Below are 26,640 nucleotides of genomic sequence, written 5' to 3' on the forward strand. Positions count from 1 at the left end.
TGCCAGGCGCGTGCAGGGTGCCCATGGCTGCAGGCAGGCAGCAGGGAGGAGAACGGGGGACAGGGGCAGCGTGTCCCCACCCTGCCGCCCTCCCCATGCCTCTCGGCAGGGTCCCAGCCCGGGGGTTGCCCCTTACCTTCCGTTATCCCCGTGGCTGCCGGGTGTCTCTCGCCGCTGCCGGCCGGAGCCCTGCCCGAGATGGAAACCAAACTCCCTCCTCCTGCAGCACAGCCACCCGCGTTGTTCCCTGCGGCAGGATGGCCGGACGGCGCCCGCCCAGCCCCATCAAAAGAGACTTTTCATTCAGAATCCGTCCCCTGCTGCTTGCGGCCGGCCCCGGGGAGGCTCAGCCCGTACGGCAGCATCGCGGCGTGCGCGGCACCGGCACCGGTGTGGGCTGGCGGCAGCGACAGCGAGGAGCGCGGGGCTGCAGCCGCTCTCCGGTGAGGACAATGCGCTCCCGCTGCCCGAGCACACCCGGCACGGCACGGCGAGGTGCGGGCCCGGCGCAGGCGGCTTCGCTGCGGGGTGAACACACAGCCCAGCAGCCTCAATCCTGCGGGGAACAGCGGTGCTGCGCACCTCACACCATCCGGCACCGGTATCAGGTACCCGGGGCCGAGCATGGCGGGGCTGGGGCTGCCCAGTGCAAAGGGGGACTCTGGGCTGGGCCCCTGAGGGCTCTGCGTTACCGCAGTCCCCAGCCCTGCTCCCCCCACCCGGTGCGTCCATGGTGCAGCAGTGGGGCCCGTGGTGCTGCAGCACTCATGGGGGCTGCCCTGGCTGCAGGGAGATGGGTGATACTGATATTGGGATGTCCCCGAGCACACATGGTCCTGGCACAGATGGGGCTCCTGGTGCTGCAGTGGAAGGGCCCCATCCTAAGATCTCACTGTGAGGGAGACCCCAGCAACAGGCGCAGAAGGACAGTGCCACGGCAGGGCCTTCCCCAGGGACACTGCAGAGGGGCATGGGGTCCTAAATGCAGCCCCACTCCCGGCACTGTGGCATCACCACCTTGGCAGGTTTGGCAATGCCAGTTCCGCCTCCTTCTCCCCCCACCCCCCACCCCGGGAAAATCACTCAGATTTGGCTAAAATCACAACATTTAGAAGCTGGCTCAGCTGCTGCCTCCAGGGATTGTCCCTGTCCCTCATCCAGGGCTGGCACCCAGAACAGCTTCCTCCATGCCAGCGGGCACCCAGCAGGGAGCATGCAGGCTCTGCCAGCATCCCAGCAGTCCCAGCTCCCTCCAGCACCTTCATGGCATGAGCACAGTGCCAGGGAGGACCAGGCCAGGCTGTGTGGCTGTGCAGACCCCTCACCTCCTGGCGCCCTTGGCTGATGCCCACCCTTCCACGGCACCCAAGTGCTCACTCAGAGCCTGGGTCACTGCCACCAGCCCAAGCACACGAAGGCTGGGACATGGCAACGACGGCACCCAGAAGCTTCACAAAGCTCCCAGAGACATCACGGACACAGTGCTGAGCACATCTCCATTTTATTTCCTGCCCCATCCCAGCGAGTCCATATTGCCCCAGCCATCTCCTGGCTGGCGGTATCCCAGGGGCACAGCAAACCCTTCCCCTTGGAGAGCTGGCCCCAGCTCCTGAGCAGGAAGAGTTAACTTCTGCAGCCTATGGCAGCACCGTGATCTTCTTCTCCAGCGTTTGTGTGGGGAAGAGAACCCTCCTCATCACCGTGTCCAGCTCCTCCAGCGCCAGCTGTGCATGCAGCTTGGTTGCACCGTCAGGCTCAGCCACCACCACGTGCTTCAGCAGCCGGTAAAGGTCCCGAAGGACGTCCTGCAGCACCTGGGGGCAGGAGGAGCGTCAGCATCCGCCGGGGTCTCGCCCGCACCCGCAACAACCCAAACCACAACCCCAAGCGTGCCCTAGCAGGCGCAGTGCTGGCCCTTCCGCTGACACTGCTGGTGCCGGGACGCAGCGGCACCACCGCCCCCCTTGCCTCAGGCAGTGACTCCAGTTTCCCCACAGAGCAGCAGTGCAGTCCAGCACCGGCACATTGTGGTGCCCCCCCCCCCCCCCCAGCATGGGGGCATGAAGGGAAGCAGAGATCTTGGCTGTGGGTATTCCCATGGGGAATCAGCCATTTCCTCCACGGGAGCTGAGTCCCAACATGTTCAGAGATGGGAAGTGGGGAGGGAGGCCACGGCCCACGGATAAACTGGGCATTACCAAGTCAAATCAGTGATGAACAACTCCCACACCTCCCAGGAGCTGGCACTACCCATGGCATGGCGTGGCTCTGCCCCACAGCATGGCTCTGCCCCACAGCATAGCCAAGCAGCTCAGGGAGATGGCCCCATGAAGTCCTATCTGTCCCAAGAAGGATCCAGTGCAAAGGGACCCTTCGGTGAGGGAGGCACAAGCTGGAAGCCCCAGTCCCATGAGACTTTCCCTGGAAGCTGCCTGGGAATGAGCTCTGCAGCCCTCACAGGGCCTGGGGGTGCCAAGGAGCCTGGCAGAGACTCTCTGGCCCTGGCGAGAGGCAGGGATGTGACCCACCTCAGTGGCCTTCTCACTGAGCCCCCGCAGCAGCACCACCACCACGTGCACAGCGGCTCTTCGCACTTCTGCCTCAGGGTCTGTCCTGGCTATGGCCGTCACACAGGAGGTGACCTGTGGGGACAGGGTGGGAGAACCGTCATCAAGGGCAGGGGGATGCTGGGGGACCCAGTAGAGCAGCAGGTGATGATGAGGATGGGACCCCTACTCCCAGCTGGACATTCCCCTGCCAGCACCCAGCCCAGGGGGGTTGATTTTCGCGTGGCACAGGGCAGCGAGCAGCCCTCCCTCTCCTTCCACACAGCTGCCTTGAGAAGCTTTATAAAAAGCAGGCATAGTCAAAGGAACCTAATTAAACCCCAGCAGTGACAGCCGGAGAATTAGCACAGCTCAAGCCTTCCCAAAATAGCAGCGTGTGGCACGCTGGCATCTCGTCAGACTGCCGGTACCCCACTGATGCTGCGTGGCTGTGAGTGGGGAGCAGGGAAAGAACCCTGTGCACTGTGTCACTGATGTCTCCTGACCTTCCTCCCACTCCAGGAGGCAACGTGGGCTGAAGGTCTTAACTCCTACAGGATCACAGAGCCACCAGCTCAAGGGCTGCCAAATGTGATGCCGGCAACTCCCAGCAAGGAGATCTGGGAGAAGATCCCCACAGAAGCAAGGCCCACCCCACCAGGATCACAGCTCTGGTGGCTCTAGCACCAGTGTCTCACCCCACCAGCTATCAGCTGGGTTTTGATGCTGATAATGGACTGGTAAGGATTTATCATTAAGCATGAGGAGGTGCCTTTGGCAGGTAATAAATGTGCCCCCAGGTCTCTTCCTGCAGACTGCCATGGGTGGAGCAGCACCACAGTTTTTCCTTGGGCTATCGCTTCTCTGCACAAACAACATCCAATTATAAAGCTGATTACAGATCTTTTAGCCCTAAAAATCAAGGCTAGAATTTCCTGAGGGTTTGCTGCGAGGTCCAATGATTTTTATATCCTGCAATATCAGGAACTACCACTCATGTCCTTTATGGAAACCCCAAGCTGTTGTGTCCCCAGCAACGAGCATTCAGCAGTTCAGCATCCACCAACAAACCACCCTCATTAAGGAGGCAGGGACCCCGGGAAAGGGCTGGCAGCGCTGGGATGGAGCTGGTACCTCCTGGACAATGGAGCCCAGCTGAAAGCCGAGGCGCTGGCAGAGCTCGCCCAGGTTGGAGAGGCTGCTGGCCCGCAGCGCGCTGTCAGGGTCCCGTGCACCCTGCAGGAAGGCCTGGACCAGTGGCTCCCGGTGTTTGAACACCATGTCCCCTGCAAGAGAGAGCAGAGCAGCACGTCATGGGCAAGGAGACACCCACAGCCCCTTCCTAACAAAGCCCCGCTGCAGTAGGAGCAACTAGATTGCTCCCTGCTCCTTGCAGCACCACCAAACAGCTGTATGCAACATCTGGAGCGTGGCTTGTGCCCGGTACAGGGACCCTGGCACAGCTCTCTGTGAAGCATGGACAGAGCCTCAGCGGGGACTTGCGGGACACCAGCAACCCCCAACAGACCCAACAGCCAAGACCTTTGTGTGGGGCTGCCCTCCACATCCTCCAGCTCCCACGGGGCCATTCAGAGGTGACCCCAGAACAGCCACAGAAACGATGTGCGAAGCCCAAGTTCTCACATAATTCAGCTGCACAAACCCCCACCCCAATTAGCACATGGAGGCCCCGGGGATGTGTGAGCCGCCTAATTACAGGTCTGCACACAGAGCCCGTGACCGGCATGCACAATCACCCAGGCACATGGTCCTGTGCGAGATGGATGGCTGGTGGCCATGGCATGGGCACAGCTCCCACTCTGAGTCTGGTGGTTTCCTGGCTCTCCTGAGCTCTGGATACTCCTTGGACACTGGTTTGACACCACTTGGAGTACTGATGACAGTTCCAGTGTCCCCAGCATAAGGACACAGAGCTGTTGGAGCAAGTCCAGAGCAGGCCATGAGGATGCTCAGGGGCTGGAGCACCTCCTGTATGGGGACAGGCTGAGAACATCGGGGCTGTTCAGCCTGGGGAAGAAGAGGCTCCGTGGAGACCTCAGAGCAGCTTCCAGTGTCTGAAGGGGGCTACAAGGATGTTTGAGAGGGACTCTTCATCAGGGACTGCAGTGATAGGACAAGGGGTGATGAGTTAAAACTGAAACATGGGACGTTTGGGTTGGATGTAAGAAAGAAGCTCTTCCCTGTGAGGGTGCTGAGGCTCTGGCACAGGGTGCCCAGAGAAGCTGTGGCTGCCCCATCCCTGGCAGTGTTCAAGGCCAGGTTGGACACGGGCTTGGAGCAAGCTGCTCTAGTGCAAGGTGTCCCTGCCCATGGCAGGGGTTGGAGCTGGTCTTTTCCAACCTTAACCACTCTGTGATTGTATGTGTCTTGCAGCCAGTGGAGGCAGTGGGATGCCCCAGGATGCAGGGACAGAAATAAGCCCCATGGGTAGTGGAGGAACCCCACCATCCTGCACATGGTGGCTCAGGGCTTCTACTGTGAGGGGCTGGGGTTGGTCAGCCCCTGCACCACTGGCACACTGACAGCCTTGGGCTGTGTGCAACCATGTGATGGCCAAGAGCTGGGCAGGAACAGGCAAACCAGGTCCTTTTGTAGGACCATTCCATTGCAGCTTCACTCTTCCTACATGGCCCTCTCTCTCACACTACGCACTTGGAGAAGCAGGGATGGCTCCTCCATGGCACAGGGTGGGAGAGCTCAGGGCAGCACCGTGATGCCAAGGATGGCCATGCTTGCTTGGGAATGCAGCCTGCTCAGTCCTTGCACCCCAGGAGTCAGTCCAAGCACTACTGGACGATCCAAGCTCCTCCAAAGCCAACAGCACACTGCTGGTCAGCCACAGAAAGAGCATGAAGTGCTTCCTTTCCTGCAGCAAACCAGGCGCATGCTCCCTTGACAGAGAAGGGAGAAGGTCTGTTGTGGTGCACCCAGAGCAGATTTAATGGGTTTGCAGCAACAGCTAATTGTGTTGGCGCAAGGTCTGTACGAATCCTTGCGTAGCACTTGGCCCCACGTTGCTGGAGACAGGACTGTGCTTTGGTGATTTGCCAGGCAATAGGAGCCTGCTGTAAAATCCCCTCCTGGATGGGAAAAAGCCACTCCAGTGGATGTCAGGCAGAGAGAGAGACAGGGATGAGGCAGGAGGGAGGCACAGCGGTCCCAGAGCAGCCGCAAGAGCTCGGCACTGTAGGCAGCAGAGCGCTTCTGGAAGCGCCGGATAAGCGCTCGCTCTTAAATCCTGAAGCTTTGCAACAAAAACAACTTTGTGCGATTTGCTCTATAAATACGCAGGCGAGCCAGGACGCGTTGGAGCTACTGCCCGCGGCAGAGGCACTGAGGAGTGGGGGGAGAACCTCAGCGGAGGCTGTGCCACCGTCCCACTGCCAGCCCTGCCGAGGGAAACCCAGCACCGTGCAGTGCCATGCAAAGCGAGGGCTGGATGGACGGACATTGCCCGAGGGCCTTTAGACACTAAGAGCGTTTGCTGCCTATCACACTGCCCACCGGAGCTCCACTGGGAGATGATGGGATCACTGGCTGCAATGCCGTCCTCATCCTGGCAGCTGGGCAGGGCAGCAGCATGACCTGGCCCTAGAAGCACTGGCCCCAGTGGGATGCCTGCAGTGGCGTTGCTCAGGGATGTCACCATGGCCAGGGGAAACTGCTGTGCCCCAGAGGAGAGCTCCAGCAAGCCAGGCAGCCAGCACAGGTCCCAGGGGCTCAGGCAGTCTTGGCTCTGCAGGAGGAGGTTGGTTCTGCCATGGCCAACCAGGGAACAAAGCACCCGCTGTTGATGGGGAACCCTTGCCTGGCTGTCCAGCAGCAAGGACAGCAGCTGCCACCTTCCCTGGCCATAGAGAGCTCTCAGTACATGCTCTCGCCGCGCTGGCCTCTGCTGGGAATAAGACAAGGCGTTTTAGGACATGTCCCAACAGCAGCTGCCGGAAAGGCCTCATCCAGCTTCTACCCCTCAGCCCTGCGTGTCCAGGCGCTTCCCAGCAGCCTCCAAACCCAGTGCTGCCAGCTGAGGGGACAGTGGGCTGCCGACAGGATCCACCACTCCAATCCTGCTCATACCAGGCTGTAGGAGCTGGTTCTCACTTTTGGACTACCAAAATCCCCCATGTGCTTTACCCCCTGGAGCTGGCGGCACAGAAGAGCACGGCGAGGGGCTGCACAGTGCTGCAGCTGCTGTCAGCATCCAGCACTGCCGTGCTCATGGACGTGGCTATGGACTCACCCAGTGCCTGGGTGACACGCATCAGCACCTCGCCCAGCTTCATCCTGGTGATGGCAGCTGCAGCATCCTCCGTGCCACGTGCTGGGCACCGGTACTCTGCCAGCAGGATGGGCAGGATCCGCTCTGGGTACTCGCTGGAGAGCAGGGCAATACCTGGGGGCAGTGAGAGGTTAAGTGTGGGTCAGAGCCGGGCACATGCCACCACCCTCGGCAGAGGAACCACCGGTGGCTGTGCTACCCCATGTCCTGGGTGCAGCCATCACCTGCAGGACCCCTGCACTGCCCCAGCCTCACACAAAACCACAGCACTGGGGCAGCCCAGTGCTGGGCCTGGTTGGGTGCCAAGCTGAAAAATAAGTAATTTAGAAGTTGGCAGCAGGTGCCCACTAATTGCTGCTGGTTAACGTTCATCAACCCAGCATTGACTCACCTTGCTGGCTGCAGGGTTTGCCCTGAGCTGGCCCAGCAACAGCACAGCTGGGTACTGCAGGCCATGTGCAGGCAGTGTCTGGTCACTGCTCCCTGATCCTGGCCATCAGGCACATGTTCCTGGGGTGTCCTTGTGCCCATTGGAGCTCCATGAAGCCCCTGGGTTTGCATGGCTCAGCTGGGAGCTGGAGCCTAAGTGCGCCCCATGCCTGCCACATCTCCCCAGGGATAAAGAGAGGTCAGACCCCAGACACGGGATACAGGACGGGCTGTGCTGCAGGGCTGCACTGGCTTTACCATCCCTTTAGAGATGCAGGCTGGGGGAAAGCGCAGGCAGCAGGCGCCTCTCTGATGGGGAAAGGCAGCTGCTCTCCAGGGAAAGGGCAAACACAGCCTCAGCAGTGCCAAGCAGTGAGTCATGGTGAGCCCCATTCCCCTGCCCTCCAGGAGCATCCGCCTTCACCTCCAACCCCATTCCCTGGTTATCAGAGGGTGCCCAGAGTTGGTTACCCTCTGCAAGCCCAGGCACATCCAGTGGGGCAGCGACCTCTCCTCTGGCTTTACCTTGCCCAGAGCCTGGCTGCATGACAACCAGCACCAGTCCCAGCACCAGCATAGCGGTGGGCAAGCCCTGCCCCTGCACTGGGGAGCTGGAGCATGGCAGCAGGGACCCCACTGGCAGTGTCCAGCATCACGCATGGCAAGCTGCGGTGCCAGCACAGCAGGGGCTGCCTGAGTCACTGCCACAAGGAACCGCGTCAGGGTTAATCACAGCCGCAGTGAAACACGGAGGCAGCTGAAGAGGGTGAATTAATCACCGGGGGACGGTTGGGGAGTTTGTGTTTCACCTGCAGGGCAAGGACAAACCCATCCCACTCAAGACCGTACAGGCAGAAGGAAGCACAGTGATAAGCTCCTTTTCCAGCTGCTGCTAAAGGTTCCCTATCCAAGGCAGTTGGGGCTCCTGGCACCGCTGGTATGGCTTTGGGCATGGGAATGGCACCTCCCTTCCATGTAACCTGGTGCACCATGACCCACTGTCGTACAGGATGCCTGCATTATCCTGGGTATGGAGGCACCTGCCTGTGAATCCTAATGGCACCAGTGCCATGGGGCTGTGCTGTGCATCCCGGCGCAAGCACAGACCCAAGGGTTTTCTTGGAAGCAGCATAAGCAGTGGCAGCACTGGGTTGTTACTGCCTTTTCCATCGGGATGGATGTGGCAGAGCCCTGAGGGAGCACCAGTGGGTCCCCACAGCCCTGGCTCCTCTGCCAGCCTCAGCAGAACAGACCTGGAAGCCAGGAAGTCAGCTGGGTGCAGGGCCAGGGTGCTCACACTGCACTGAAACTGCAGCCCCAGGCCAGTGGCATGGACCTGGCACAGGAACAGGGATGGGCTCCTGGGTGTCCTCTAGCCAGGGAATGCCCTGAGGGTGAGCCTGCCCAGGATGCCCTCACCTCGGGGTCTGGCTCCATTAAGGAGGCACCTGTGGTCTGGGCAGATCCAGCAGTTCAGTCAGAAGGTAAATGAACTAATTACCCACTGAGTAAGAACAACTGGGAGGCAAAGCCTGCTGGCTTTGGGAACACAGTACAAAACCTGCATGTGGCTCCAGGCTTGACCAAACACCACACAGTCCAGGAGGACAAAACATGCTGAGCCCTCAGCCTGGCCACAGGTCCCCTGTGCTTTGCTCTCCTTACCCACCCCCCCCCCCCCCCCAGCACAAAACCTTCTCCTACAAAGCACTGCCACTTGCCCTGGCCAGGCACCACTCACCTTGGATAGCTGAGAGGTAGACGAAGGCATCCTCGTGCTGCACGTTCTCCAGGAACACCTGCAAGGAGAAGGGAGCACCACTGGCAGCAGCCCCTCAGCCCTGGTCCCTCCTGCCTGATGCCTTCAGTCACCAGTAATGGCACAGTCAGAGGGCTCTCAGCTAACAGGGACCATCCCCAGCCCCGGCTCTGCACAGGATGGGGACCACAGTGGGAGCCTGATACCTGCAGGAGTTTCTCCTGAAGCTTCAGGGCCTCTGGATCGCGCTGTGTGATGAGGCTGGTGAGGCAGCGCAGCGCGGCTGCCCGGCCCGGCGGCTGTGGGTCGTAGGCTGACACCAGGAGCTCCTGGAGCCCAGCTGGGCTGTCAGTACATGGGGCTAGAGCAGGACCAGTGGTGCTGGGCTCACGGCTCAGTGTCTGCTCTTCACTCCTCTGCCCAGGAGCCGAGGAGTTGCTGTGGCTGTGCCATGATGGTGCCCAGCCACCCTTCAGGTTTGGTGTTCCACTGGGAACGCCAGCAGGCCTCTGCACTCCAGTCCCTGGCTTCTTCCCCAGCACGCCGTCAGCAGCAGCACCCAGTGTCCCGGGGGAAAAGGCCCCGTGGGTGCAGATGGCGATGCGCAGGTCTGAGGCCAGCTCCTGGGTGACGGGCTCAGGGTAGGTGCGGGAGAGCTCCTCCAGCAGCGGCACCAACCGCTTCAGCACGGCGAAGTCGCTGGATTGTAGCTGTGGGAGGAGAGAAGCAGCACTGGCATCACTGCAGTGGCAATGTAGGTTTGGTCCCTGGGGTGCTCCTGGGAGCAAAGCACATGGATCTGTCCCAAGGTGCTATTGGACAGGATGGGAAGAGGAAGAGCCCAAACGAAAGTGGTGTCCATGCAGGACCCTGCTGCTTAGCATAGGGGCTGAGCTGAGGACATCTCTACCACTGTTCCTGCCTTTGGTCCTGCTTGGAAGGAAGCTCCAGGCAAAGAAGCTGCAACCTGTCCTCAGACTGCAGCACCCAAGAGGGAGAAATTCCTGCCCTAACTCAGGTTTAACTGCTAAAGCAAAATCTGGGCTGTAAGACCTGAAAAGTGATGCTTTAGTAGAGCTTTTGGATGATTCTGTAAAAAAGGCCTCGGCCACTGAAATCCCAACAGCTTTTCAGCTGGTTTGCATTCAATTTGTGAAGTCAAGTTGCTCCCATTAACGCCAGAGCGGAGCAGGAGCTCGCCTGGGAGGGGGCCCATTACAGTCGCAAGATTCTGGTTTTAAGTCTTCTCCAGCTAAACGATGTTATTTTCCCAGTGTCAGAAATTTAGCAATAAGACACAATAATCATTTTTCATTAACAGTTGCATTTTCCTTTGGGCATGTCCGGGGATGAAGCAACCCCTACAGCTCAATGATGTAAGTGGAAGCCAGAGTGATTACAGTGAGGTAATGAACATGTGCTTGCTCCCTGATCCCAGTTCAGTCACTGTGTCACGGGGCAACCGGGTGATGTACCAGCTTTGGAAAGGATGTCTTTAGAGAAGCCCTTAGTGACATGGCTTAGTGGTGGACTTGGCAGTCTTGGGCTAACGGCTGGAGTTGATGATCTTAAAGATCTTTACAACCTAATTGATTCTATGATATTTATACATCTTACATACCGGTACAGCCAATACTAGGAAGTTCATTGTGCTCCGGAGATGGAGCTTGTGAATGAGGGATGCAGAGGATGCAGTGCTGGTATTGAAAGATGCTGTACATGATTGCACTGCTCTGTCAGAGCCTTCCTTTTGGATTATAAATTAATTACCCAGGCTCTTAGGGCTGCCTTGACGAGGTCAAACTCTCAGCCAGTGCCACAAGGAAAAAATATATATACACACATATACATGCTAGGACTGATCAGAGACTGCAATCGAGTGAGCACCCAGGCTGCAGCATCCCGTGGCTGGACACAATGGGATGGTGCCTGGTATCCCCTCCCCACACCCCAAGGCCACCCAGCACCCAGCATCACCCCTCACCTGCACAGCTCCACCGAGCATGGCTGCCACCAGCCCCATGGCCATGGCAAGGGTCTGTGCCTCCACGGCCGCGCCGGGGCCTTGTGACGGGCTGGCACAGGCCCGCTGCAGCGTGGCTGCCACAAACTCCTGCACCTGCCAGCAAGAGAAGCAGGTAACAGTGGTCAGGAACAGGGATCCCTGTGGTGCTGCTGCCTCCTGCAGCCCTCAGCTCTTGGGTTCTCACTGTCTCTGCATCTATTTCATTTTTCCCAGGCCAAGCCTTTCTTTAGCATGGTATCATACGAACCCTTTGTGTTTCCCTGTTGTTAACGCCACCCTGAACTTCCCTCTCAGCCCCATACCTGACCAGCACCTTCCCAACTCCCTTTACATCCCCCTGTCCATTGAGTGGTATCAGCAGGACTGGGGAGCCACAGTGACCTGGGGGACAGCTGGGACATTAGTGCAGTCCAAGTGTGGATCCACTGGGGACGCAGAAGGGAGCTGGACTCCTCGATGGGACTGGAGCTCTTGAACCACTCTCTGTCCCTCTGGCAGCAGCACAGTTGGGCTAATTTTCTGGGATCACAGTCCCCAGCCCCTCATCAGACAGTCTAAAGGAGGATTTTGAGAGAAGGGCTGAGCCAGGCAGCCCAGTCCATCAGTGCCCACAGCCACTGGGCTCTAGCATGGTCTGGGCTACTGCCCACCCACCACAGCCTGCAACAAGGTGATGGCTAAACCACGGTGCTCACTCTTGGCAGCAGAAGCCCCTGTGAGGGCTGCAGGAGCCAGAAGAGGGAAAACAGCTCCTTCTCTGCCTCCTGTCCCTGCTCTATGGCCATGGGATGGGAGCTGGGAAGCCAAATGGGATGGGGCTGAGAGGGAAGGTCGTGTTGGTGATAACAACAGGGAAACACAAAGGGTTTGTATGAAATTGTGCTAGAGAAAGTCCTAGGCTTGGAAAACTCAAGTAGATGCAGAGAGTGTCCCCAGCAGGTGCTGCCAGCACTTGCCCTTGCCTAGGACAGCCCACAGAGCTCCAGCTCCTGACGGCTGTCCATAGGCCTCCCTCCTCAGCCACCAGCTACCCCCATAGAGCCACACTCGATCTGGGCCATTTACCATGTGTGTTACGTATTCTGTGGGCTTCTTTTCTCCCCAGGCCCATAATGATCCTGCCTGGTTGCCATTCGCCTTCTCAACATTAAACACCAACCCCCCTCATCCTCCACGCTTCCTGCCTTTCTAATGGAACTTGAAATCAGCGAGTTTATTTTCCCCATGCCTTTGCCAGCTGTGCTGGGAAGGGGCTGGACCAGGGTCCTTCCAATGGAACAGGCATATTGCAAAAGAGCAGGAACTACTTTGCTCCCAAGTATGAGAGCAACAAGGTACTATTGCACCAAATTCATTTCCAGCCTGCAGGACATGGGCATTGGGTGCAAACAACATGTTTCCTCATCAGAAGAGCTGATCAATCACTGCCTGCCTTGTAAAACCACATCCCTGCTGCAGCAAGGAAGGAAGCAGGCTGGGAGCAGCTGTGGAAACGGCTTAGGTACCTTCTGGCCTGATTAGTCCAGAAAAGACATGTCATCAAACAGCAAGAAAGTAAACGTCAGAACATCTGCTCTCACACAACAGCGACACACAAGCTGTACGGGTTGAAATTATATTTAATGCAAAAAAAAAATATAGGAGCATCATGACTCAATAATCTCTCAGTAGATAGCTACTGAGAAAAACAAAAGGCTAAAAGAAATCTAGAGGGAAAAATACCCCATCTTAATCTAGAAGGAGGAAAAAAGGTTATAAAATAAACGACTGTGGCACATTTAAGTCTCATGCAGGAGGAGAGCACCACTGGAGCATCAAGGAAATCAAGTCAACCCAATGAAAGCTGGGGGGATGTAAATAAAATAAACTGTGCTGCTGAGGGTGTCCACAGCTGCTGCCATTCCTGGGCTCTGGCTTTGGGAAGGCAGATCACGCTTGCTCCAACTCCACTAAGCATAAAGCCGTTGACCAGAGTGCCCACAGCAAGAGCAAAAACCCCAAAGAAACCCTGCACTGCAGAACCTGCTCAATATCAGTTCTGCAACTGCCTGTCCCTCTCTGAAACACAACCCCAGGGGAAGTGTAATTGTTTTTTTGTCTGGGTTTCTTTTTTGGAGGTTGCTTCTTTTTATATTGGACTCACACTGCACCCAGAACCTGGCAAATCCTTCCCCACTTCCCATCCTAACTTTGTGACCCAGGCAGCGGAGCGGGTCTGTGCTGGTGGGTGTGATGGAGAGGCAGGTAGGGACAAAGCCCCGCTGGCTGCCACTCCCCCTGGCACTGCAATGACACTGCCTGGGTCCCCTCTGTCACTGCACAGCACACACAAAGACTCCTTTGTCCCAAAGGAAAAAGTGAGGACACCTGTGCTCGCAGTGACCGCCTCTGCTCGAGCCAGTCACAGTTAACTGGCATAACCAGGTCACCGAGGTGAAACATAAAACCAACCAAAAAAACCCACACTCAAAAATACTCCAGAACACCAGGATGAGGAAGTTCAAATGCACTGATCAGCTGGGGAATACTGTGCCTTCCCAGTCCTTTTTGGTACCAGGCTCAAGGAGCCCCAGCTGGCCTTGGGAACCACAATATTTAATATATTTTGTGGCAGGATGTGGCAGCAGTGTCATCAGAAACAGGACTGACATCATGGATAAGCAGCCAGCGCTTGCTTTAAAAGTCTGTTGGGTACAGATATTTTAAAGCTTTGTTAAACTTGTGAATAAATTTTGCTCAAAGGAGAGAAGGTGGTTGAGTCAGTTCCTGTTAACACACAGGCTGCTCTCTTGGCTTTTAATACACAACCATGGACACAAATATGAAAGTATCTGCTGGGCTTCTCTGTCCTTTCTCTGCAGCTCACTCTGCCCTTCCTGCTGGCACTGCAGAGGACAGTGTCTTTTTGAGACACAACTGAATCAATAAACTGCTTTTCCTGGGGATGCTCTACCTTTCTCCAGCTGTTTCTTAGCCACTGTCTCCTTAGAGCCCAGCAGCCCAGAGCTCTGCCACACGCTCCAGCTGATACCCCAGGGGTTTGTCATGACCAACCTGAGCAACATCTGTGAACACAGTGTCTGAGATGTTCTCGCACAGCGTGGCCACAAGCTGCAGGACCAGCAGCTTCCTCCTCTGCCCGGCGTGGTACTGCTCCAGCTCCAAGAGACTCCCTCCAGGCGCTGCAGCCAAGTTTGAAGCCACCTCATCCTCCGCAGCCACATGAGTCAGTGCCTGCAGGGAAGAAAGAACAGGACATGGACATGCACTGGTTAGACACAGGCAAATCCACACCAGGAACACTGCGGTCACTGTGCCAGTAGTCATGGGCACAGCAGGTCCATGTGATCCAAACCTCCATGCTGCTGCAAAGGGTTCCTGGTTACCTCCCCTCTTCCAGCCTTGTCCCTTTTCCAGATGCTCACTTGTCACTAGGCCAAACCCTCACAAACCTCCACGGACACCACAATGAGCACCACTGAACACTTGTCCTAGGGCAAACCATCCTCTGGGCTGTGAGGCTGGCTGGGTCTCTGCTGGCAGCCTTGATTTTGGCCATGGCTGCTCACGGAGGCATCCAGAGTGCCCTTCCCCTTTGCAGAGCTCATGTTGACTCCTCATGCAACCAGGACTTTCCACTGGGTGCAATCAAGGTCTCTGAGAGCTGCCCACAGCTCTCTACACCCACGATGCTGTACAACCTGTGTGACTGTGGGCTGGGGCTCCAACTACCAGCAAGGGCACAGAAAATGCAGCCCAGGCACTGCCAGGAGGGAACTGCAGGGACTCTGAACAGGATCAAAGGGAGCAGGTGCCTGGGCCCCCTTGCTAAAGCCAAGAAACCAACGGGGATCATTCATGGCCTCAAACACACCATTAAACTTCAGACATGCTCTGGTTGTCAAAAGAGACTGGGGGGGGGGGGAACAACGGTTAACCATTTCAGGGACACCAGGGCTGCCTTCTGCACCTATGCTGCTCTGCCCAGCACACAGCAGGACTGCTCCAACATGTGCAGTAGCCTGGTTCAGAGCTCCAAAGCCATGTAAGGGGACCACTGGTCTCCTTTCCCATCTGCCATACTCAGTCTGAGGAAGCTGTTCCTGCAGATGTGCCCCAACCCAGTGACTTGCCTGCCCTTACCTGCAGGCAGCGGATGAAGAAGTCTCCGGCTAGACCACTCTTCTGACAGTGAGACAAAAGCTCCACCAAGTTCTCCACGTGGCACTGCTCCAAAGAAATCTTCTGGTAGAGGGCATCATCTTCATCACTGAAACAAGTCCCTGTGTCACCTACATGAATGCATCCAGACCTTTTCCAGGGCTGGCTCTAAAGTACTGAACAGCAAGGTGAAACCCTGCTTCTGCACTCCTGTAAATCTCCCTTCCCAGCACTACCAGAAAGCAGAAGCCTGGAGGCACCTGAGCCAAACTACTGCTCAGTTCATTTGGCCTATGTGATCACACACTCAGTTCGTTAATTAACCTGCATTCATTAAAGGAGTAACATTGCAGAAACCATGAGCACAATGCACATGTTTAACCCAGCCATCCTACAAAGAATGGGATTAGCGCTGGTTAATTCATGCAGTGGTCATAACCATGAAAATAGGGCAGACATGGGCACAGCCATGGCTGTTAAGGAGTAATTTTAAAGTATACCCAGTTTAACCAGTGCAGACCTTCTTTTAATTCAGGTCAGGAACACACTGAAATGAAGCCAAAACAAGTGTATTTTTACAGGGTTTTGTTACGGACGCTCTTGGGCGGGAGCCGTGCGCTCTGACTGCTCAATCGCACTGCCTCGGGCTTGTACCTGCCAACTAACAGCCACCCCTCTTGACACCAAATGCCACACTGCTGAAGAGGCCCAGTTTGCCTGGCTGGAGTCTAATCGCTGCAGTTTATTTCCCACATGGCCACGCTCTGTGTCTACTCATAGAGACCATCTGCAAGAGCAGGAGGGGAGTTCAGGCGTTGGCATAACTGGAGTTCTTGCTGCTGTGGTGCCACCTGTGTCTGAGTGATTTCACTCATACACACAGCTATGATCTGCCATGAGGCAGGCTTAAGCTGGAGGCTGGAAGTTGAATCTGGCGAGTACTGGGACTGAAGGAGCACGTCCCATTCCCAGACACCCTGCAGGCAGGACATGGGACTCAGGACAAGCACAGTGAGAGCACACACTAACACTCAGACAGAGCAGGCTGCTTTTAAGGGCTGAAAGTCAGAGCTCTGTGGCGTGTATAGGGAACCCAGAGACAAGAAACATCACTTGCCCAAGCTTGGAGCAGACAGCAGCTACCTGTGTGGTTGGGGGGGGACAAGACTGCAGTGGGACAGCTCTGCCAGCCCCACACTCACCTGGACTCTACCAGGCACAAAAAGGCACCATGAAAAGGCCTACATGCTAAATGATGCCTGGGCACTGCCCCGACAGCACTCACCTGATGGTCTCCTCCACTGCAATGGTGGCTCCACCCTCGCTGCCCGCACAGAACCGGCACCTCGGGTGGAGGGTGGGCACGATGCTGTTGAGCCCTGCAAAGCCCTCCAGCACTGCCAGTGACACCTCCCGCTCCGACTTCTCCAGGAACCACAGCAGGATCTCCTGGCATGGGGAGCTGGCAAGGAGAGAGCAAGCAGTGGTGACCTTTCTCTGCCCACTGCACCCCAGCACTGCAGTGGGACTACCCATCTCTGGGTGGGAAAGAAAAGAGTTGTCTGCATCAACCATGGGCACCCCTTGGGATGCTCTAGCTGACAGCTCTGTCAGCTGAAGGCATTTGTGCAAGTTTATAAGGGGATCAGCAGCACCTCCGGTCCTTCTGGCACTCCCAGATGGAAGGATTTGGGTCCTTCAAGACTTCAGCCCTGCGAGGAAGGGAGCACTCTGTTTGAACAGCGTGTCTGTACAAGGACAGCCACTTCCACGCAGCCTCAGCACGATGTGCCTGGTGCTTCACGCCAACATGACAAAGCACAGAGCTGTCAGCTGTGCCAAGGAAGAGGAGGAAGGAGACAGGGAGCACTGAAAGGTGGCGTGGGAACCCTTGCCAAGAAAAGATGCAGGTTAATGAGGTGGAGTAGCACTGTTGCACTGTGCCAGGGGTCTGGAAACCTGAATGCTTCCAGGCAGCTGTGGTTTTAGTTACCCCTGCCAAATTCCTTTGCAAACAGAGAAGCGAGGAGTGACTCTGTTCAGCCAGCAGCAGTGTTAACTTGGCTTGTTCTCCGGACTTGCCACAGCAGTCACTACTCTTTGAAGTGATTAACGATGTCTTTAATAATAGTAGAGGCTGTGTCTACATAAACCTTTTAGGGAAAGCCTCCAGCACCCGCATGCCGGTATCACCAAAGCAGAGTAAACCCCACCAGGAGTAATTTTACCAGCCTGGTCCAAACGCAGGGCAGCCCACGGAAAGCCTGGGAGGGGAAAGGATAGAGGACAGCCAGCAGCAGGTCACCACCTTCTCTACCACCATGACTGACACAAGTGGTGCTTACCATCATGTATCAGTCGTGGGGGAGCTGGGCACAGTGTGAGGGACAGCTATGCATCAGAGGAGAGTGATCCCAGACAGGAGAAGAGCAATCTTGTATTTCCAAGAGCCAGTGCTCAAGCTGTTTTATCCTGTTTCTAGATCCCCAGTACACAGATCTCTCCAACACTCAGTCAAGTACCATCATCTCCATCCACATACAATCACAATCCCTGCTCTGAAGCAGGCATTGAGAGGTTAACCTGTGCTCCCACAGGGCACGTTTGCCTCTACACCAAACATTTGGGCTTCAGGAAAGACAAAACCTAATGTGAGGGCTGCTTCCTTGGGCACAGGTCTACCAGTAAGGTTGTGCACCATGACTCTGCCTGTATTACTGACTACTTTGAATGAGAGCTCTTCAGGGTGAAAGAACTGGTCTTGACTACTGTATGTGCTCATATAGAGCACGTCCCTTGGAGGTGGGCAGAAAGCAGAAGACAAAACCCCAAGAAGGAGCTGTGTGCAATCCTTCCTTACCGTAAGTATGACACATTCTGCTTGGCGAAGGAATAGAGGGAAAAAACCACTCCCAGGACTGACTGTAAGGATCCCAGCAGCAGGCTCGAGCTGTCATTTCCAACCACATACACCTACGGAGAGAAGGGCACAGGGAGGAGAGTCAAACACCTGCATGGAGCAGAAGGAAGGCAAAGGGAAGGACAAAGAATGTCTGTGCACAGAATGGCTGCTGCCAGGGAGGAGGGCAGAGGGTTTTCAGGCTCTGTTCCTTTCTGTCTGAAGCCTGTTTTCCCTGATTATGCCATATTCTGTTTTAAAAGCAGCCTTCAGCACCATCTTTCTCCCAGCATTTGCTTAACCACAGAAAGGCTCCAAGCTACAGGAACACTGCAGCCAGCTGTTCAAGAAGTCTGCTGCTTAGGGGTAATGCCTTGTGTTAAGAGAGATGCAACAGGCACCTCTGAATTAGCAAATCTTTATGGAAATACTGCACTTAGAGCCAAATCTCAAATACAGAGATCAGTCCCTAGCACGGCAGCTGGGCTGACATGTGCTGAGCAGAGCAAGTGAGTTGCAGCGGCTCTAAGGAAGTTTGTAGGCCTATGTGCCTCTCCTCCATCTCAAGCAGCACCCTCCCAAAACATGGTCAATGCCCTCCTCCACGAAACCAGCACACCCTTCGCAGGCAAGCCACTGCTACCAGCTCACTGCACACAAGTCTTACCTCGCTGCCCACAGAGCAGAGGAAAAACACTCACAAGAGTCTTATGACACTGTGTTTTCTTTTGAATCCTTTTAAAGGAATTGTCTGAAACCAGAAGCCAGGTATGATGCTTTCAGTCAAAGCCATAATGCTGGGAAAACTTGGTCTAGAAAACGGTTAAACACCAACCTTGACCCAGCTGGACACAGGGTTGATGCGTTCAGCTTCTCATTTTATCAGGCTCTATCTCCTGTAGCTTTTAGCTTTGAAAAAAAGGAAGGTGCAGGGAAATAAAAGTCCTTTTATCACTTCTCTAAGAGATTTCCAGCTGTGTGAGACAGTGAACTACCTGTTCAGAAGCTGTTGTTCCTTCACACCAGAGTGCTTCCCACACCTCCAGCCTTTGCAGCTGGAGAATAATCCCTGTTCCAAGGCTGGAGGTGCCCAGGAGACAAACCAAAGAGCTTTTGCCTGCTCAAGGCAGTGTGACAACCCAGGTAGGAGGGAGATTGTCCTGATAACATTCTGCCCTGCTGTATTGATGCAAACAGACCTTTTTTCCTGTGCTAATCCCTGTGGAGCCATTCTTCCTAACCAGAACCTTTTGTACACAAAGCCTCCCTGATGAAGCCCCAAGGATGGTTTCTCACTCAGCATCAAATGACACTTGCCAAGCAAGAAACCCCCACAAATCCACAGGCTGAAGCCTCTGTCACTAATCTGGCTGCTGTCAGGCCTCCAGCACTATGCCATTAAGGAGGGATCCGCCCCAAACTCCCCCAACACTCATTGTGAAGGGAGCCACAGAGCAGCCCTCCAGACTGGTCTCTGCCTGCCAGCTAGTTACAACAAATCATTACTACACAAAATACTACAACAATCACAGCATTTAAGTGCTTAGCCTGCCTAGGGGCATGCCAGTAAGCAAGTCACCAGCTTCTTAAAATTGAATTCCTGGGCTGGAGATGTCCTTCTGGGTTGGAACCTGCATCAGAGAGCTGGGCTTCTGTCAGAGCAGGCAGCAAAGCCTGCAGTGTGGTGCTGGTGGGAATGGCAGAAAAAGGAACTACGAGGAAAGGTTTCAGAAGAGAGGCCTCCTCCACAGAAAACCCTGTTCCTTAATAAGGATCACAAGATGGACCCTACTTCTTCTCCAAGCACCAGATCCAAGATCTATGCTGCTGAACACCCTGTTTGTAACTCCAAGGGACCTCTTGCACTAAGGAGCTCCAGAGAAGATGCTAAGCCTCCACCGTCCTGCCCACAAGACACATCCTGTTAATATAGAAAGTGATCTGTTACTGGCAAAGCCAGAGTGCTTTCTTGATGAGATCCAAGTTACCTTCCATTTTCCTTAACCCTCCCCATCCCCAGTACTTGATCCGGGCTGGGAGAGCTGCTGAGCTCAAATAATCCCTTCTGCTTTGAAAGCTGGGCACACAAATCAGCTCCAAGGCCCCACCACTGCCTCCAGGTACTGTCTTGCACTGCAAGCAGCCCCAGAGGAGGTGGATGGACACCAGCAGCTGCTGAAGGATTGCCCACCCAGTTTCAAAATTGTTTTCATGAACATGGAAATGCATGTGTCACTGGGTTCAGCTCAGAATGGTCCCTGCAAAACAGCATACTCATTTTTCCTTATATATCATTATCAATTTACCCCCCTTGTCTCGTGGGACTACACAGACCGATGTTTTTAGCTGCCTGAGAGACAGCAGGGGAAGAGGAACCACAGGGGCACCCCATGGGAACTAATAGCACTGTCCTCCCCCACTTTCTGGGACACCTGAACTGAGGACATAGCCACTCACAGTATCTCCCCTGTGGCTGAGCTGCTGCCCACCCTCCTTGCCCCATACCCACACATTCTCTGCTTCCTAACAGCAGACATCATGGTAACTGTGAAAGCTCTCCCACCTCTCCCCATGGCTCTGTGATGCCTCCAAGTTCACCTTCATTCTCTTTACACCACAGCAACAGCTCAGCAGCCCCAGAGCCGCACTGAATCTGCTCATTTCATGACACCCACTGCGAATGCATCACTGCCAAGTGGCTGCACAACCGCCAAGCCAAGCCAGGGCCCTGCCAAGCTGCCCTCACTGCAGGACCAAGCAGCACAGCCAGCCACTTGCTGATACCTCAAGTGCCCTCTTTCCCAGGTCACTCCTTCAGAAGCATTTTGGCCCAGCACAAAAGCTGGCTGCCATTCATTCCTCTGTGAGGAATTAATGCTGCAGGAGCTCTAAAGAGGCTTCGGCTCCAGCACTGGCTCAGGCTGCCCTCTGCAGACCTCAGAGGCAGGAAGAGCAGCTCCCAGAATTCCTGGGAATAACTCCCTCCCACACAGGTAACAGGGCTCAACGTGAGCCTTATTACCCATGCTCTACAGGAAGGAAACTGAGGCAGAGCCACTAAAGAGAAGGGGATCAGCAACAGCCTGGGAGGAGAGTTCAGGCATCCTCTGAAGATTCAGCACCTGCAGATTCCCTGCAGTCTGTCCTTCCCTCTGACCAGCTGCACAATGCTGATGCTGGAAGGTAAGCAGCAGCATCACCTCAGACCAGGACTGACAGCTCAAGGCAAGGTGTGCCAGGTCCATGGACCTCCTGACTAGGGCCTCCTGCTGTGTTGGAGTCCTGCAGAAGCTGCATAATTTAGCAATGCTCACAAAATCTTGCTGCAGCTCATGAAGAAAAAGGATATGAAAGCACCATGGAGACTCCTGGCTCCCAGCCCACTGCTCAGACTTGTCTTACTTTGACACACCAGAAAGACACTGGGAAAAAAACAGCAAGAGCTCACTCCCATCTCAGAACATTTAGGGGTGAGAACATTTGAAGGGACTCAGGCAGCGCCTCTGGTATCCAACATAAAGCTGCAGTCCCACCAGTGCAGCATAGCATAGGAGGTTACTCTGCACAGCTCTTGGCCTCACCTCAGCATCACAACTGCAGGGGACACTGAGTTTTGTCACGGTCACACACACACTGAACTGCTCAGAAAGTCTCAAAGCAGCTCTTAGAGTAGTTTTCTCACCTACCCTCAGGCCTTAATCAGACACAATACCTTGAGCACATCTTCCACGCAGCTGCCAAGCTCTGCCTCTGTCACCCGCACAGCCCCTGCTGATAGATCTTCCAGTAGTAGCTCTGAAAACAAAGGGCAGAAACATCAGCACCTCCACACTCTGGGGAGTCTCCAACAGAACAGCAACCCCACCATGCCCAGCACCAGAAAGCACACTTTGACAGCTCTCTTGCTTTCCCTCCATCGAGGCAGCATGGGAACCAATGAGCCCTCATTAGCTGCTCTAAATATCACTACACTGTTGTAAACACCTCAAGGTTAGAAGCCAGTTAAAGCAGACCACAACCTCTCAATGGATTATTCCCTGGAGAGCTGCTTGGTCAGCGTGGGGAACCGACAGCTTCCGTCCAGAAGGCCAAAACAAGACTGTCAGACTGCGAGAGTTTCCCAAGAAGCTCATGGCAGAAGCCCCACTATTCAGCTTTTAGACTGCAGTAATTTGACTCAGGTGCTAGTACATGCACTGCACCCAGCCACAGAGACACATTCACAGCTGGCAGGGCTGGGCTTTCACGCTCAGCAGCCCAGAAACCGGCCAGGGAAAATTCTGATGGAAAGACAAAAGACCACGGAGAAAAGAAAACAGATTCTTGTCTGATCAGCCAGTACCTGCTGTCTCTGAGCATCGCAGCAGCGGTGCCAGCAGGGGCTGGAGCAGGTACTTCTCTGCCAGCTGAGGGTGCTCTTTCGCCATGGTGAGCAGCGTCGTGGTGGCCACACGCTGGAACTGGAGTGCTGTCAGCTTGTCCTGGATGTGCAGCAAGCCCAGAACCTGGAAGGGAAGTCCACAGTAAAGGAACAAAGATGAGCAGCACCTCAGAAGGGGGCCAGGCAGGCTTCTTGCAGCCAACAGCACATTGAGGAGCCTCTTGTATGCTGTAACATTACATGAGCTGTTCTCCTTCCCATGTGCATGTTAATGTGGGATGAATTTCTGGCTCAAATCAAGAGCCCGCACCACTCCCACAGCCAAAGGCTGGAAGCAAGAGCTCCACAGCAGAGAGCTCCTTGTAGCGCAGCACTGAACAGCTCTCGTGCCATCAGGAAAAATTATGCAGCATTTCAATCAAACATGGAAAATTCAGGAGTAGGGAGGAAATACATCCCACTGCCAGAGCAGCAGAAACACAACTCCACGTTGTCCTAGCTTGAGCCAGGCCACGCTCGAGCGGATGTGACAGTACCAACACTCTCCAAGCTGGAAGCTGGCTCTGCATTCCCAGTCAGGGCCAGCAGTGAAGGGAAGGGAAGAGATAGACCTACCTGGGGACAAACCAGTCGGTAGTACTCCTGCAGGGAACAGCACTGCTGCGGGCAGGAAGCCAGGATCTTTGCAACCGCGTCGCATTTTCTCCAGTCCACAGCTGCTGCCTCAGCACCAGCGCCACCTGCTACAGCAGCACAGAGCCAAGATCAGCTCCGACCGACAGCAAACAGCATGGAAAGGTTTGGCTGAAGCCAGATGTTTCTGGCCCAGAAAAAAAAAAAAAAGGCATTTCTGGCTTTTACTACCCTCTTTAACCATGCCTCTTTCAGGAGACACCTAAACCTAACGACAGAAAGGGAAAAAATACTATCCAAGATATATGATGATGGAAAACAGCTTCTACAAATAGGTGCAAGGGCCAAAAAGTAGAGGGAAGTCATGCTTGGCTGGTGTCATCAGGTTGGTATTGGCTGGAGGTGGCTCTGGCACTAAAAACCGTGGGATTCAGCTTTTAGAGAGCAACAGTTTCCTTCCCTGGCAGGAAATGGGAGAGCAGGAGAGCAAGGCTGCTGAGCCCAAGAGTAGGACAGGTCTCACTGCGGCTGCTCACAGCCCAGCACCACACACAGCTCCCACGAAACCACCACTGGCACAGCTCCTCAGAATGAACACACGCAAGGTGTGACCCCACGGAGGTATAAACAGGTTAAATGAGTTCAGGGGCTTTCGATCTGGACCTCAAATGGGATGGTGTACCCCAAACTAAAAGCGTTTGCAGTTGGAAGGCATTCACCATTTGGGAGTTCTGCATAGCCAGAGGCAGAATCTGCGTGTATGTGACAGAGTCAGCCTGGCCTGACAAAAGCTGTTTCCCATTTCAGTGTTCTGATGGCACTGCCTGTCTTGGGCCTCTTGTGGGATCGAACATCTCAGACACATCATCACAGTCTCTTTTAATCTGCGACACTGGAAGCCAAGAGCAGTGCCAGAGCACCCTACTCACCGCACGTCCCCTCCATGATGCCCCGAACCACAGCCTGAACCCCACTGGGTCTCATCAGCCTCTCGGAGAGCAGCTGACCACAGAGGCGCCGCAGCCACCCCGGGGCTCGCACAAGGGCTGGCTTTGTTTCTTCCTCAGGAGAGGAAGGACTCTGAAAGGAAACAAAGGAGCTGGGTAAGGAGCATATTTGCACACCCCTGTGCACCCCCCACTGACAGGCAAACAGCCTGCACCCTGCCCTCCATGACTTGTGACCAGATAGGAGCACAGGACAGGGAAAGGTTTTAAATAAATCACTTCTTCATCCAGCAGCACAAAGCAAATTAAGGCTTAATGAGAGAGGCCAGCCTCCCCAGAAACAGGCCCTTGTGCAGCCCCTTTAATTAAGCCCCTCTCCTTAATTAAAGCCTACCAGGATCAGGCAGCAGCTCTGACTGCCTCATTATCAAAATGAAGCACAGGGAGCCTGGGGGACAAGTCAGGTTTGATGCAGGTAAGGGGTCTGCAGCAGTGAACCCTGCCAGGATGTGGCACACTGCGCTGCAGAGGTGGCACTGTGAGCCCTCAGGGTCCCTGTTTGAGCAAAGCAATCCCCCAGGACAGCAGGAACAGCAGAGCTGTCAGGAGACTGCAAACCCATAGTGTGAGCTGTCTGAATGGAGGTGTCTGCCTGGACACCCTGAGAAGACAGGCCAGCCCTGCTGTGTTTAGGGAGACAGAACATTTTCAGCTGGAAGGGACCTACACTGATCATCTAATCCAACTGCCTGATCGCTTCAGGGCTGACCCAAAACTACAGCATGTTACTACAGACATTATCCAAAGATCAGCTTGGGATGTCAGCTCAGCTTGTTTAACCAGGAGACCCCTGTTTTTCTGCAGAACCACTGTGGACTGAGAGCAAGGCCCTGCACAAGCAAGCACCTCGTATGGACCCTGTCCATCCCTCACAGGTGGGACAGCCAGCTTCTGCCTTTGGGAACTGCTGTGATACCAGCTGGAGGATCACTTTGTGGCAGAGAGCTGCACCTAATCCAGTCACCCTGCATTACCTGTGTCCTGACCCCCAAACCATGACACTGCAGGTGGGCACACACCCACCCACAGCACCCTTGGAGCAGGGATCTGTGCTCCCTTCCCTAAGGACTTTCTAAAAGCAGTATCAAGATTTCCCACCTCCTCCTCCCCACCACCACGAGGTAGCCTTTGAAAAGGCCTCAAGCACCAGGCAGTGCTAAGGCAGCACTGTTTTGCTCCCCTTGCATGGAGAGGGGAAGGTTCTGGAAGAGCAGGCGCTTTGCTTGGCCAGGCACAGCAATGGAACTGCCAAGCCAAGGCAGCATGTGCTACAATGAGAGATCACACTCACCCACACACCCATACAGCAGGGCCTGAGCTGCTGCCATGCATGGAAAGCACACCCAGCAGCCTACAGACGCAGGGACCAGCGTGCTGCACTGGTTTGTAAGGTGTGAGCACACTGCAGTGGAGCAGCAAAAGAACCCTCTGAGGGTGGGAACACACAGTCCCTGCGCTCCATGCCAGCGGCTCCCTGCTACCTCTGGGTACCTGCTTAGGCCGTCCCTGCAGGATGAGCAGCTCCCGCACCGCCAGTGGCTGGTAGATGCGGTCCAGGATGTGCTGCAGGGTTTCCCGGCATCGTGCTCGCTCTGCTTCCGAAATACCCTGTTCAAAACAAACCCCAGGGCGGGGAGGACACCGGCATTAAACCCACTGGTCCCAACTCCGTGCCGGAGCCCCTCCAGCCCTTCTCCAGGCTCCCTGGTTCCCATCTATTCCCCTGCATGAGGATTAACACGCGTGGCATGGGAGATGCTACTGGGAGCTATGGGGCTCCAGCCATGGGGCGTGAGCTCGGCTGGGTGCTAACACCGGCACCGAGGGGATGGAAGCAGAGACCCACGGACCTGGCTGTAGGCAGCAGGTCCATGGCCCAGCAGGCAGAGGCTGGCGAGAAGGAGGCCCAGGTGGCGGGCGAGCAGCGGGGCACCCAGCGCAGGGTGCTGGGCCAGCTCGGACAGGGCGACGGTGGCAGCGTGGAGCCGGGCCCCGCTGGTAGCCGGCGGTGCCGGGGCCGGCGCGCGGGGCCCCGGGAGCTGCCCCACTCCCGGCGGCAGGTAGGGCACCAGGCCCAGCCCCACGGCGGCCCGCAGCGCCCGCCCGACCGCCCGGCCCTGCGCCACGCTCAGAGTGTCGGCGCTGGGCGGCGGAGCGGCCCCGGCCCCGGCCCCGCGGGCAGCGGGAGCGGCGGCGAGCTCGGCCAGGCGCTCCTTGAGGCACAGCAGCAGCGCCAGCAGCGCGCAGGCGGCGGCCCAGCACGGGTCGGCTTCGCTCGCCGCCCCGGCTGCCAGCGCGGGGGCCCGGGCCAGCACGGCACGGCGCAGGCCGCGCAGAGCCGCCCAGCCCGGCTCCCGCCGCAGCTGCTCCTCCAGCGCCGACACGTTGCTGCGCAGCGTCTCCAGCCGCAGGGCACCCTCCGGGCCGGGCACGGCCTCGCCATCCCGCTCACCGGGCCCGGCGGGCGGCCGCAGCAACGGGCCCGCAGAGGGACATCAG

General features: G+C 56.0%; 1 protein-coding gene across 1 annotated transcript; it reads right to left on the reverse strand.

Moving 5' to 3' along the window:
* Window positions 1-1,637: 1,637 nt before the first annotated feature.
* TANGO6 (transport and golgi organization 6 homolog) lies at window positions 1,638-26,618 on the reverse strand (the record flags this gene model as incomplete). Its single annotated transcript, XM_057401947.1, has 17 exons — window positions 1,638-1,814; window positions 2,529-2,642; window positions 3,681-3,832; window positions 6,808-6,960; window positions 9,017-9,074; window positions 9,241-9,744; window positions 11,019-11,153; window positions 14,115-14,294; window positions 15,204-15,330; window positions 16,507-16,683; window positions 18,082-18,194; window positions 21,833-21,915; window positions 22,463-22,625; window positions 23,117-23,241; window positions 24,064-24,214; window positions 25,633-25,749; window positions 25,992-26,618. Coding segments are annotated over 17 exons (3,156 nt in total), but the record flags the coding sequence as incomplete, so codon positions are not given.
* Window positions 26,619-26,640: the final 22 nt, after the last annotated feature.

The sequence above is a fragment of the Pezoporus wallicus genome, unplaced genomic scaffold, assembly GCF_028554395.1.
Source record: "Pezoporus wallicus isolate ANWC-B61680 ecotype Strahan unplaced genomic scaffold, APGP_CSIRO_Pwel_v1 contig_10187, whole genome shotgun sequence".
NCBI lineage: Eukaryota > Metazoa > Chordata > Aves > Psittaciformes > Psittacidae > Pezoporus > Pezoporus wallicus.